The following is a 10,869-nucleotide window of genomic DNA, read 5'->3' on the forward strand; positions in this document are numbered from 1 at the left end:
CCGAGTCCCACTGGGGATAGCATGCCCCAGCGCAGGGCTGCTGCTGCCTGGCGGGTGCCATCTCGGCTCCTTCCCTGAGGTCTGTGGGCTGACCTGCCTTGCCAGGGCTGAAGCTCACCCAGGTGATTCAAAACCTCAAGTGGCTCGTGGGGATGAAAGCCACCCATGCTCCAGCTACATCCAGGGATCCACCTCCCTGCAGAGCCCCACGAAGCTTGCAGACCCGTGACCCCATCCAGAGCAGACTCGTGTGCCAAACCCCCCACGCTGCAGCGCTCCTGGAGCTGGTTCTGCCTCCAGCCCCGGTGCTGGGGAGCTCCCTGCAGCCTGGGCTAAGACGTGGCTGGGGAACCTGTAGCCCTGCAGGGCTGGGGAGCCCCAGGGCAGAGCAGAGATGACAGGGAGCAAGCCCCAGCTCCAGGAGAACGAGGCCAGGCCACATGTGAAGCCCGCAGTGCTGGCCCGGATGGCTCCCACCTGGCAGTGTGGAAAGCTGAAGCCTCCTCCTGCTCCAGGAGCATGCGTGTGCAAGGTAAACCTGGAACCATATCCTAAATCTGCCCACAGCAAGGCAGCTGGGGAGCATCCAGGCTTGCTCATCCCCCTGCCAAGGATCCCCCGGTGCCTGGATCCCCTCCCAGGGCTGCACCCAACCACTGCACTCAGGGAGCAGGGCAGGGACCCGGAGGTTTCTCTTCCAGCCACAGACACAGAGCCAGCATCAGCATTTAATGTTGGAGCAGCAGAACCAGCGCTCACAGCCTGTAGGATCCCCACCCTGGGGGTGCCAGTGCCCCCGACCTGTGCACGGCGCTCCCTGTCCTGTCTTGCCCGAGCGCTCAGCTCCGCCACGGGGCACAGCACCGCGCCGCCTCGGCCACATCTTCCCAGCCCAAGCACGCGGGCAGCGTGGGGCCGCATATCCACTGTCTCAGTCCAGCCCCTGGCCAGCCACGGGCATCTCAGCCCCGTCACTGCCGCCGCCACAGGTAGGTCTGGATGGAGCTGGCCGGAGCCACGGCCTCAATGAGGCCAACCACGTCGGCCAGCCCGAAGGTCACATTTTGCAGGGACCTGGAGGGTGAGGAGGGGCAGCAGGGTCAGGAGGACCCTGCAGCAGGTCCTGTGCGCCAACAGTGCACGAGGCCCAGCAGGATGGGTGCGCACGTAACGGCCTGGCTGGCTGGGGTCCCGTGCTTGCAGGCCGGGCTGCGTCGCTCACCTGTTGAGGACCACCACCACCACGGCACCGTCGGGGCGCACGAAGGCCGAGTACTCCAGGTCGGTCTTCTTGGACTCTTTGGAGGCGACGAGCCCCACGCGCTGGGAGCCCTCTGGGATGAACTTACTGCACGAGCAAGGCCAAGAAGCAAGCCCAGGAATGAGGTCAGACCGCAGCGGAGCTCTCTCAAGACGTCCTGCACAGCTCTCCTCCCAGCAAGCCGCTGCTGTGACCACAGAGCTGGAGGCCAGGCAGCTGGGGAGCCCCGACCCACCTGAAGTGCCCCATGTGGTAGAACATGGGCTGCTTGTAGAAAATGCCTTCGCTGCTGTCCACGATGACGGGGCTGTCCACGTAGTTCTTGACCCAGTTGGGGCCCCCCTCCAGGTCCAGCGCCAGGTTCCAGTCGGTCCAGCCGGCCACAAAGTGGTTCAGGTTCTGCAACGGGACAGCAGAGATGTCTGCCCAAGCAGCAGGGCGATGAGGGGAGAGGGGGGGTGCCAGCACCCCTCCTGGGGGCCCACCGTGCAGGGTAGGGCAGGCTCTCACCGTCAGGATGCTGTGGCTGTACTGGTTCCCCCGCTCCCAGCAGCCCAGGATAACATCCCGCTCCCAGAAGTGGGCCCCGATGCACGCCTCCGTGGCCAGGATGAAGTAATCCGGGAAGAGCTCATGAGTGGGCACCACGGTGTCCTGTATGGGACCGATGAAGTCCAGGTACCAGTGGATGCCAATGCCGTGGACGTAGCGAGCTGCCTGTTCGTCCTCCAGCACCTGGAAGGGACAAGAGTCGGCCAGTGCCAGGTGCCGGGGGGCAGCGCGCCAGCACCCGAGCCCCGGTGCCGCAGGACGGAGCAGCCGAGCCCTCCGTAGGGACGCACGCCCCAGTGGGACGGGGCTCAGGACCCCCTGTCCTTTGCTGCGCTCACCACTTTGGCCCAGTGCGGGAGGTGGAGGCGGTTGTCATCCAGGATGATGAGCTGGATGTTGCGGTGGGAGCTGTTGGCCAGCGCGGGGCCCAGGTCCCGCGCGATGAAGTCCCGCTGCTGCTCAGCCGTGAAGCCCAGGCACTGGAAGGGGTAGTTGTTGATCAGCCCGGCCGAAGGCTCGTTCTCGGCTGTCACCGCCCAGAAGGTCAGGTTGTGCTTGGCGTATTCGTCCAGAAAGCTGAGCGCAAGGGAAGAGGTGTGATCCAGGGATCTCCCCAGCTCCACCGCCGAGGATCCCCTCGGCGTCTCCCCCCGTCTGCGCCTCTGTACCGCACGAAGTAGTTGGCCCAGGTCTTGTGGTACTTGTCCCCCGCCTGCCCCTTCAGCGTGCCCTTCCCGATGAAGGATTCGCTGGTCTTCATCCAGGCCGGGGAGGTCCAGGGGCTTGCGTACAGGGACAGTGGGCGTTTGGCCATGGTCGAGGCTCGGTGCAGGATGGGGATCTGCAGCACAGGGCAGAGAGAGTGGCTCAGCTATAAGCCCCTGTGCCCCTTCCTGCGTGACCCCCTCACTCCCGCCCGCTGCTCACCTTCAGCTTCGTGTCCTCATCCCGCAGGCTGAAGTGGGTGAGCTCGTAGTCATAGGGGACGTCGTCGTAGGTGTAGGCGTGGAGGGAGAAGTCACAGCTGGCCATGGGGATGCGGACAAGGTTGTACTCAAGCCCTGCCAGGCACAGAGGGGTTGGGATGGGCAGTGGGACAGGAGGGCCCCAACCCCCTCGGCTCCCATGCAGCAGCTCCTGAGGGTCCCCATCACCAGCCCCCCTGCCTTCCCCACGACTCCTCACCTTCCTCAGAGAAATAGGAGCGCAGGAGGTGGTCCTGGGCTTTCTCGGGCAGGGAAAGGATGTTTATGGCAGCCGAGTCAGTGACAGAGCCACCGAATCCCTTTACCTTCTGGTACCGCTGCGTCGTGTCCACAGTCAGGACAAGATCTGCAGGGGAAGAAACCCAGCATGACAGAGGGTCGTGGGAAGGGCTGGGCCCATTTCCACCAGCCACAGCAGGTACCTGGGGCACGGAGGCTGCGCTGGAAGCTCCCCTCGCTGCGCTCCAGCCGCTTGCCGGCCTTGCTGCTCTCGTACTTGACGTAGGTGCCTGGGGCCGGCAGGACCACGGGGTCCAGCGTGTCGCAGTACGTGGCATTGCACACGCACACCATGGAGTCACGGCCAAAGTACTTGGGGCTGCAGGGCCGGGCGCCTGCGGGCACGGGCAGATGCTGGAGAGGGACGCTCCCTAAGGGGCTGCGGCCCCTCGAGAGCTCTCCCTGTGCCTTGGGGTGCTCCCTAAAACCCTCCAGCCCCGCGCTCCCCATCCTACCCGCACCCCAGAGCCCCCCAGAGCCCTTGCCACCCCGCCACGTCCCTGCACTCACCTGCAGCCCTGGGGACCACCTGGAGCAGCAGCAGCCAGCCCAGGACCCCGGCACGCTGGGCCCACATGGCACCGCCACGTCCCCTCGGCTCGGGCAGACCCAGGGGAGCAGACTCTGCGTTTGGGGGGCACGCCGTTAGGAAACCCTCGAGCAGCCCCAAAAGAGCCGTTCGCAGCTGTGCTGGCACCGTGTCCGCGCTCGCTGCCAGGCCGCCTCCGCAGCACCAGCGCCAGCCTCGCCTTTAAGGGGACCCGAGCTTCCCGTCCCTCCCACGCCGCAGCTCTTCTTCCAGGAGCAAGACGGGGACAGGGCGTGATGGGGACAGGCCGCGGCCCATCCCGCACGCGTGCCTGGCACGGCAGCGTCTTGCTCAACCGGGGTCACGGAATCACGGCACCGCGGGCTGGGGTGGCGGGGAGCTCAAAGTCCCCGTCGTTCCTGCCCCCACCATGGGCACCGCCCCTGCCCCCATCCCCATCCAACCCCCATCCCCATCCAGCCCCATCCTGCCCCCACCCCCATCCAGCCCCCATCCCCATCCAACCCCATCCTGTCCCCACCCCCATCCAGCCCCCAGCCCCATCCTGCCCCCAGCCCCATTCAGCCCCATCGTGCCCCCAGCCCCATCCCGCCCCCAGCCCCCCCCCAGCCTGGCCTTGGTTCCCCCCCATCTCCCCCGGGCAGCCTGCGCCGGTCCCCGCCGCCCCCCCCCCCGGGGAAGGATTTCCCCCCGGTACCCGCCCCAAAGCTCCCCCCGCTCCTCTCGCCGCAGCCCCGTGCAGAAGCCGCTCCGCGGGGCAGGAGCGGGGCCGCCCCGGCAGCAGCAGGGCCCCGCAGCCCGGTTCCCGTTCCCGGGCCGTCCGAGGGGAGCCGCCCCGCACCCCCCCCCCCACCCCCCGCCACCGGCGGAGCCCCGGGAGGAGGCGGCCGGGCCGCCCCGCGCTCACCCACCGCCGGCCCGGGGCTCAGCCCGGACCCAGGCTCCCGTCCCCCGGCACCAGCCCCGTCCCCTCGATCCCCGCCGGCCCGGCAGCGAACGGAGCCGCCACCGGGCGCCGCTCCGCCCCGCCGCTCACGTGACCGCCGGTGTCAGCTGACACACCGGCACCGGTTCCCCCCCCCCGCCCCGGTCCCCACGGAGCCCCCAGGCGCCCATCCAGCCCCCCCCCGGCCCTGTCGGGCAGGCGAACACCTTTATTTGGTTCTCTAGCGAGTGGCAGAGCAGCTGCAAGCGCCGCGGCCCGGTGGCAACGGGACAGGCCCCCCTCCCCCCCTTACCGACCCCCCCCCCATCTGTGCAGGGACCCCCGGGGCGGTACCGGGGTGGCGGGGGGCGCGGGGACACGCAGGCACGGCCGGTGCGGTACGGGGCTGGGGGGCCCAGGCACAACCGGCGGGGCTGGGATGTGGGTGCAGGGCCAGGGCGCTACCGGTATGGCGCCTGGGCACTACCGGTATGGGGCCGGGGCACTGCAGGTATGGGGCCGGGGCACGGCCAGCGCAGGGGACCAGGGACAGCAGTGGGGACAGTGGGGACAAGGCACGGGCACTGCGGGCACAGGCACAGGGTCGGGGCAGGGGACGGGGGCACAGCCCACTTGGCCCCACAACAGCCACCCCAGGGGACCAGCCCCTCACCCCCGACTCCGGGAAGGGGCCATGAGGAAGCCCCAGGACAGCGACACCAGGGCCCAGCCCCGCAGGCGGGCAGCAGCGTCCAGGAGCGGGGCCCTCCCGTTACCCCCCAGCTCCGGGGTCTCTCCGGAGGCCGAGGCCATGCCACGGGGCCAGCGACACCCTCAGAGGACGCTCTCCTTGCAGGTCCCGCTGAGGCTCCGCGGGCGGCCACGTTCCAGCCGGCGGGCGGACAGGAGCCGGCGTAGGGATGAGGTGGAACTCAGGTCCCCGCAGCTCCGCAGGTGGATGCCTTCCTGGGGCTGCTCCGCTCCTGGCCAGGCGCTCCAGGGGACCTGCAACCCCATGGAGACAGGCTGTGGCAGTGCTTGCCCACCCCGTGGGACGACCTCCCGCAGTGGGAGGGGAGGCTCGTGCTTTCTGGGGAGCCCGTGTGCTCCAGCAAGGAGGCTGGAGGCTGGCAGGTGCGCTGGGCAGGACGGCAGGAGTGGCAGGGGTTGGCAGAGGCGTGCATGACACGCATACGCTGTCATTAAGGACAGACTCGTTCCCATCGCGGCTCCCCAGGCTGCGCAAGGCCTCCAGTGTCCTGCAAGGGAGGGCTAATCCAGAAAGCAGGAAAAGGATCATTAGGCTCCCCGGCTGGGAAGTCAAGGCTGGGATGTCACAGTGGCTTCCTCGAGGCTGCAGTGACTCAGGAGCAAAGGCAAAGCCATTGCAACACACAGGGTTCTCACACTCATGGCTACAGCTGGTCAGGGCCAAGGGGAAGGGACGCATCCTGGCTCCCGGAAAAAGGAGCTGGTGTGGTGAGAAGGGCTGGGCAAGGGACGGTGCTGCGGGACAGAGCCCCTGCCTGCAGCCAGGGCCCTGACACCAGGACAGGCAGCACCCAGCTGCAGGGGGCCAGGGGAGCCAGGACCCCAGAGGCCAGTGCCGAGGTGCTGGCGGGTGGGAGAGGGCACGCGTGGGGCTCCCTGGGGAAGGGGAGCTGGGGAAGGGTGGGCAGGGATGCCCCGGCTGTCAGAGCCTACCTGCTTGTGCCCCTGGGGGCTGTGCCCAGGCACCTCCACTCCAGCTGCGGGGTTGCGCTTGGGTCTCTGCAGAAACCTGGCCACCAACCCGCGGGTGCCCCGGCAGACCTTCAGGTCCCCCAGGGAGCGGGTCGTTGTCTTCGACAGCTGCTGCGTCACTTTCTTGGACACCGGCAGCTTGTTCTTCCCCACGGAGCCAGCGCGGAGCAGCGGGGGCGAGTCACAGTGCGAACGGTGGAGCAGGCAGGCCTCCGAGCACAGCCCTGCAGAGACGCAGCTGTGAGGTGCCAGGCAACGTGGCCCTGTCCCTACAGTCCCTGTCCCCACTGTCCCTGTCCCCACAGCTCTGGGGACCCTCTCGCCTCCTGTCGCCTATCAGTGGGCACAGAAGCACATGCAGATCTCCAGCATCCCATCACCAAAAAGGGTGGTGCTGATGCCTCAAGGGGCTGCCAAAACCCTCCCCCTAACCCTCCCCAGTGTTCCCCAGTGCCCTGACCTGTATCTGCAGAGGAATTGGACACGGTATCCTCCAGTGCTTTGGTATAAAGTACTTCCCTGAAATCTGCTGGAAGCACAAAGAGCACGTTTAAGGTTTGGCTCTGTCCTGTGCTGCTGTGCAGCCCCACAGCACCAGCCGGTGCCCCCGCCAGGCCCAGCACCAGCATCCCCATCCTCCCGGCCAAGCAGTCCGTGCTTGCCTCTCCCCCATCCCCCGGAGCAGCCGCCAACCCCAGCCCAGCTTTAACCCTGCCCGGCCTCAAAGAAATGCAGCAAACCCCACGGAGCATCCCAGCTGCACCAGTCAGAAACTGCTGCGCACACATCCCCGTCTCGGCAGCCGTTCCCACCTACCGGTGTCACCAACCATCAGGACACCGGGGTCACTGTGCGATCTCACGAGTGGCCGCTGGCTCAGACCCGGGGCTGGAGACGAGGGGCACGAGGTCTCGCTGTTGCGCCGCGGGTGGAAGAGGCGCCTGCTGCCGGGTCCTGCGGAGCGGCTGCCCCTCTGCCCCTGCAGCGAGCTCTTGTCCTTGAGTCGCACCTCAGGGAAGCAGGGCCCGATGCAGCGGGCCAGCCCCTCCAGGCGGTTGCAGCTGTGGGTCACGGCTCCCCCCACCAAGATCCCGTTGTGGCCGGGCTCTGCCGTGGAGCAGGAGTAGGAGCGCTCGCCACGTGCCCGGGGCTGCGGCGTCTCCTCGAAGGGCCCCTGCAAGCCCAGCGTGGGGCTGCGCGCGTGGTGGCTGCACTGCACACAGTCCACGCTCAGGCAGTAGTCAGCGCGGCTGCGCTGGATGGAGCGGAAGAGGACGTAGTCCACGGAGCGCATGGAGCCCTGGAGCTCCAGCAGGCACGAGTCCTCCGAGGGGCTGCTGTCCCCGGGGATATCCACGATCTCAGACATGATCAGGGACCCGCTGTCCATGGACACTGCAAGGAGAAGAGCGGGTGTCAGCAACGAGCTTGCTGCAGAGGGCAGCTCCTGCAGCGCTGGGCCCGGCCCGCTCCCTCCTGCCCCGTGCCCTGCGCTTCGCAGCGGGGGTGTGCAGACAAGGCCGTGCTCACCTTCTCCGCTGAGCACGATGGAGGGGACGCGGTCGCAGGTGCAGGCGTGCGAGCCGTCAGTCAGCTGCGAGTCGAACAGCGTGGCCTGCAGGACAGCGCCATCAGGGCACGGGCAGGGCAGAAGCTGAGCTGCGCTCTGCCCACGGCCCTGCGGCTCCCACCTGGCTGTCCCCGCGCAGCCCCATGACGGTCTCGTAGGAGGGGGGAAAGTCAGTCGGGTAGAGAGGCACAGGGCTGTCCATGGAGCCATTGTAGGTGATGCTGAAGAGGCAAGAGCAGAAAAGCCACCTCAGGTAGGACAAGCCCCGTTCGGTGACAAATGCCCCCCCCTGCTCCTGCACCAAGGCGCGCAGGCCCAACTACACTGGCCGTGCTCCCCGCCGGGTACCTCTGCGCATCGGTCTCGGAGCTGCACGTGTACTCGGGTGGGTAGTACGGGGGGGGTGGCACCGGAGGCACGAACTCCTCGAAGTCCAGCATGCTCTGCAGAAAGGTGTCGGGGGGCGAGGTGCATTCCAGCGTCACGGAGTTGGAACGCTGGGGGACCAGCTGCAGGGAGAGGGAACAAGGAAGAGCTGGCGCAAGGAGCAAACCCACCGCCCCCTGTCCAGAGATCCAGCAGGAGCGCACGTCCAGCTCCTCTTGGTCCCCGCAGGGCCCCTGGGCCACATCCTGCCCCGGCCCCCTGGTGGCCCAGCCAGGCTGGGGACGCTGCCTAGTCCCGTGTCCTCCCGGGTCAGGGCTGGGCCTCACCACGTGGACGATGTCCAAGGAGAAGATCTGGATGCAGCACACGACGGCAGAGAGCGTGCAGATGATGGTGGAGAAGACGGTCAAGCCACAAACGCTGAAGAGGAGATCCTGGGGAGGAGCAGGACGAGCTACGGACGCCCGCAGGGCCTGGAGGGGTGCGCAGCTGCTCTCCGAGGAGCCCTCACCCACCTTGAGTGCCACGCGGATGCTGCGGCAGTCAGGGTTGGGGAACATGGTCAGCATCTCGCCCTGCTGGCTGCAGGAAGCAGGCGTGTTCTCTAGGTGGGTCTGGCAGCAGATGCACGAGTCCTTCTCCTGGGGACGAGGAACGCTGTGAGGGACCTCCAGACCCCGTGCTCTTTCCCAAGAGCCACCAGAGAGCCCTGCCACCAGCTCCCCACGTCCTCGGAGCCCTGCAGCTGGGGACGATTCGCTGTGCCACGGCCTCTCCGCCTTGTCCAGCCTCACCCTCTCGCAGGTCTCCAGGGACTTCACCAGCTGCGCGTTCTGGCAGGACAAGATGGACCCGGCCAGGCTCAGCATGACGCCCAGCACCGACAGCAGCGTGAAGAAGGTGATCTGCAGCAGGGAGGAGAGGGGCTGAGAGCTGGGCAGGGCTGGCAGAGCAGGGAGCCGAAACGCGGGCACGGCCACGAGTGCGAGGGTGGTGGCGGGGGGCACGTGCGGCCCCCTCTAGCCAGGACATCTGCAGAGGGAGGGGTCCCCACGACACCTACCACCAGGGTGAAGGGCCGCTTCCAGGAGACGATGCCAATGAGCCCGGACAGCGCCAGCTGCAGACACATGACCAGCAGTGAGGATAGGGAGGGGGCCCTGCTGGGCAGCGTGGCCCAGAGCAGCCCCCCGCTGCCTGGGAAGAGCCCCCCAAGCCTTGCTGGCCCAGAGCTGGCCCGGGAGCAGCAGGGCCATACGGACTGCTCCTGCGCCGCAAGCCTGGAGAAATTGCTGATTCAGGGCAGCGGAGAGCCCGGGGACTGCAGGCAGCTCTGTGCCGGGCAGCGAGGCCAGGCCCGGCCCGGTGCCGCAGGGTCGCACTGGGGTCCTGCCCTTGCCCAGTGTCCATGGCAGGCAGAGCGTCCCGCGGCACAGCTCGGGAGCAGGACCAGGCTGCCCCGTACCCCTCCACGCTGCCACTGCCGCACCCCGCACCCTTCCCCTGCCCCTTCAGGACAGGGCCATGGGCACTTCACCTCGATACCTACCCCCCACCGCCAAGACACTGCCCTGGGGTCCCCATCCCTGACAGTCACCCCAGGGGAACCCCCGGGATTCTCCCGCGGTGCCTTGCGGCAGCCCCCGGCACAAGGTGGAGGAGCAGCGGGGCCGCACTCCCCCCAGGGACCGGCAGCGAATTCAGCACAGCGCCTCGGGAGCAGCGGGGACCCGGAGGAGCAGACCTGCCCCGGGCCCCTCGGCACGCGAGCCCCTGCCCCGCACTCACCGAGAAGCCAGCCCAGGAGGGGCAGGAGTGACGGATCTTGGCGGAGGGCGTGATGGTGGCTGCCACCAGGCTGAAGGTGACGACGAGGACGCCCAGGATGACCTGGATGAAGCCCAGCACCAGCAGGATCTGCAGCCAGGTCCTCTGGACGCGGAGGTGGGTGAGGCTGCGAGACGTACGGCCGGTCAGCGAGTGGCTGGAGTCGCTGGGGGAGGGCATGGCGGCCCCAGGCAGCGAGTGGGAGCCGCCAGCCCCAGAGCCCCCTGGAGCCCCGGGGCCGCCGGTGGGACCACGCCAGGACGGGGACGAGCGGCCCAGGGGAAGCAGGAGCAGGCGCTCGCCACGAACAGGCCGGGCTCCACCTTTTGTCTCCCGGAGGATGCCGAGGGTGGTTCTTCCCAGCACTGGGTGCTCGGGGCAGCGCCCACGGCCACGCAGGACCCGGGGCCGGTCCCGCCGCTCCCAGAGGAGGTCCGTGGGACGGCCCGGGAAGAAAAACCGGCCTCAGCGGTCCCTGCGCATCCCACCGCTGCCCCGGCTCGGGTCACGAAGCCCGCCCGGAGCTGCGGGCTGGAGGCAGCGCTCGGGGCCGAGGCTTCTCCTCGCTCGCCGGCCCCCCAGCCCCAGGTTCAGGCCGCCAGGCGCCGGGGCTGCTCCGCAAAGGCCGGGAGCCGGAGCCGGGGCCGGAGCCGTGCAGCGGGTCCCCGAGGCAGCAGCGGCAGGCAGGGGCGAGCTCGGGGCTGCGCTCCCCCCCCCCGAGCCCCCGAGCATCCTCCGGAGGCAGCGGGCGCAGGGTCCGGGCGCACGGAGCCCCGCGCGGAACCGGCC

General features: G+C 68.6%; 2 protein-coding genes across 7 annotated transcripts; both read right to left on the reverse strand.

The window, feature by feature from the left end:
- Window positions 1-714: 714 nt before the first annotated feature.
- GBA1 (glucosylceramidase beta 1) lies at window positions 715-4,685 on the reverse strand. Of its 3 annotated transcripts, none has more exons than XM_035567510.2 (11): window positions 4,536-4,685; window positions 3,589-3,702; window positions 3,222-3,413; window positions 2,999-3,145; window positions 2,741-2,874; window positions 2,482-2,654; window positions 2,152-2,389; window positions 1,772-1,996; window positions 1,497-1,660; window positions 1,223-1,348; window positions 715-1,074 (listed from the first exon to the last, which is right to left on the reverse strand). In XM_035567510.2, exons 2-11 carry the CDS (start codon window positions 3,653-3,655, stop codon window positions 972-974), a joined length of 1,569 nt encoding a protein of 522 aa, XP_035423403.1. In that variant the 5' UTR covers window positions 3,656-3,702; window positions 4,536-4,685; the 3' UTR covers window positions 715-971. The 3 variants fall into 3 exon arrangements, with proteins under 3 accessions (XP_035423403.1, XP_035423404.1, XP_050571858.1); XM_035567511.2 differs by having other exon boundaries at window positions 4,540-4,677; XM_050715901.1 differs by lacking the exon at window positions 4,536-4,685 and adding an exon at window positions 4,326-4,444.
- A 78-nt stretch (window positions 4,686-4,763) lies between these two features.
- On the reverse strand, window positions 4,764-10,706 carry ENTREP3 (endosomal transmembrane epsin interactor 3). Of its 4 annotated transcripts, none has more exons than XM_035567446.2 (12): window positions 10,042-10,706; window positions 9,317-9,373; window positions 9,048-9,158; window positions 8,769-8,894; window positions 8,580-8,687; window positions 8,215-8,375; window positions 7,988-8,087; window positions 7,827-7,911; window positions 7,113-7,691; window positions 6,757-6,822; window positions 6,258-6,520; window positions 4,764-5,558 (listed from the first exon to the last, which is right to left on the reverse strand). In XM_035567446.2, exons 1-12 carry the CDS (start codon window positions 10,258-10,260, stop codon window positions 5,388-5,390), a joined length of 2,046 nt encoding a protein of 681 aa, XP_035423339.1. In that variant the 5' UTR covers window positions 10,261-10,706; the 3' UTR covers window positions 4,764-5,387. The 4 variants fall into 4 exon arrangements, with proteins under 4 accessions (XP_035423339.1, XP_035423338.1, XP_035423336.1 ...); XM_035567445.2 differs by having other exon boundaries at window positions 6,757-6,825; window positions 10,042-10,699; XM_035567443.2 differs by having other exon boundaries at window positions 4,766-5,825; window positions 6,757-6,825; window positions 10,042-10,699.
- Between the last annotated feature and the right edge of the window lie 163 nt (window positions 10,707-10,869).

This window comes from Cygnus atratus, chromosome 28, assembly GCF_013377495.2.
Source record: "Cygnus atratus isolate AKBS03 ecotype Queensland, Australia chromosome 28, CAtr_DNAZoo_HiC_assembly, whole genome shotgun sequence".
Classification (NCBI taxonomy): Eukaryota; Metazoa; Chordata; class Aves; order Anseriformes; family Anatidae; genus Cygnus; species Cygnus atratus.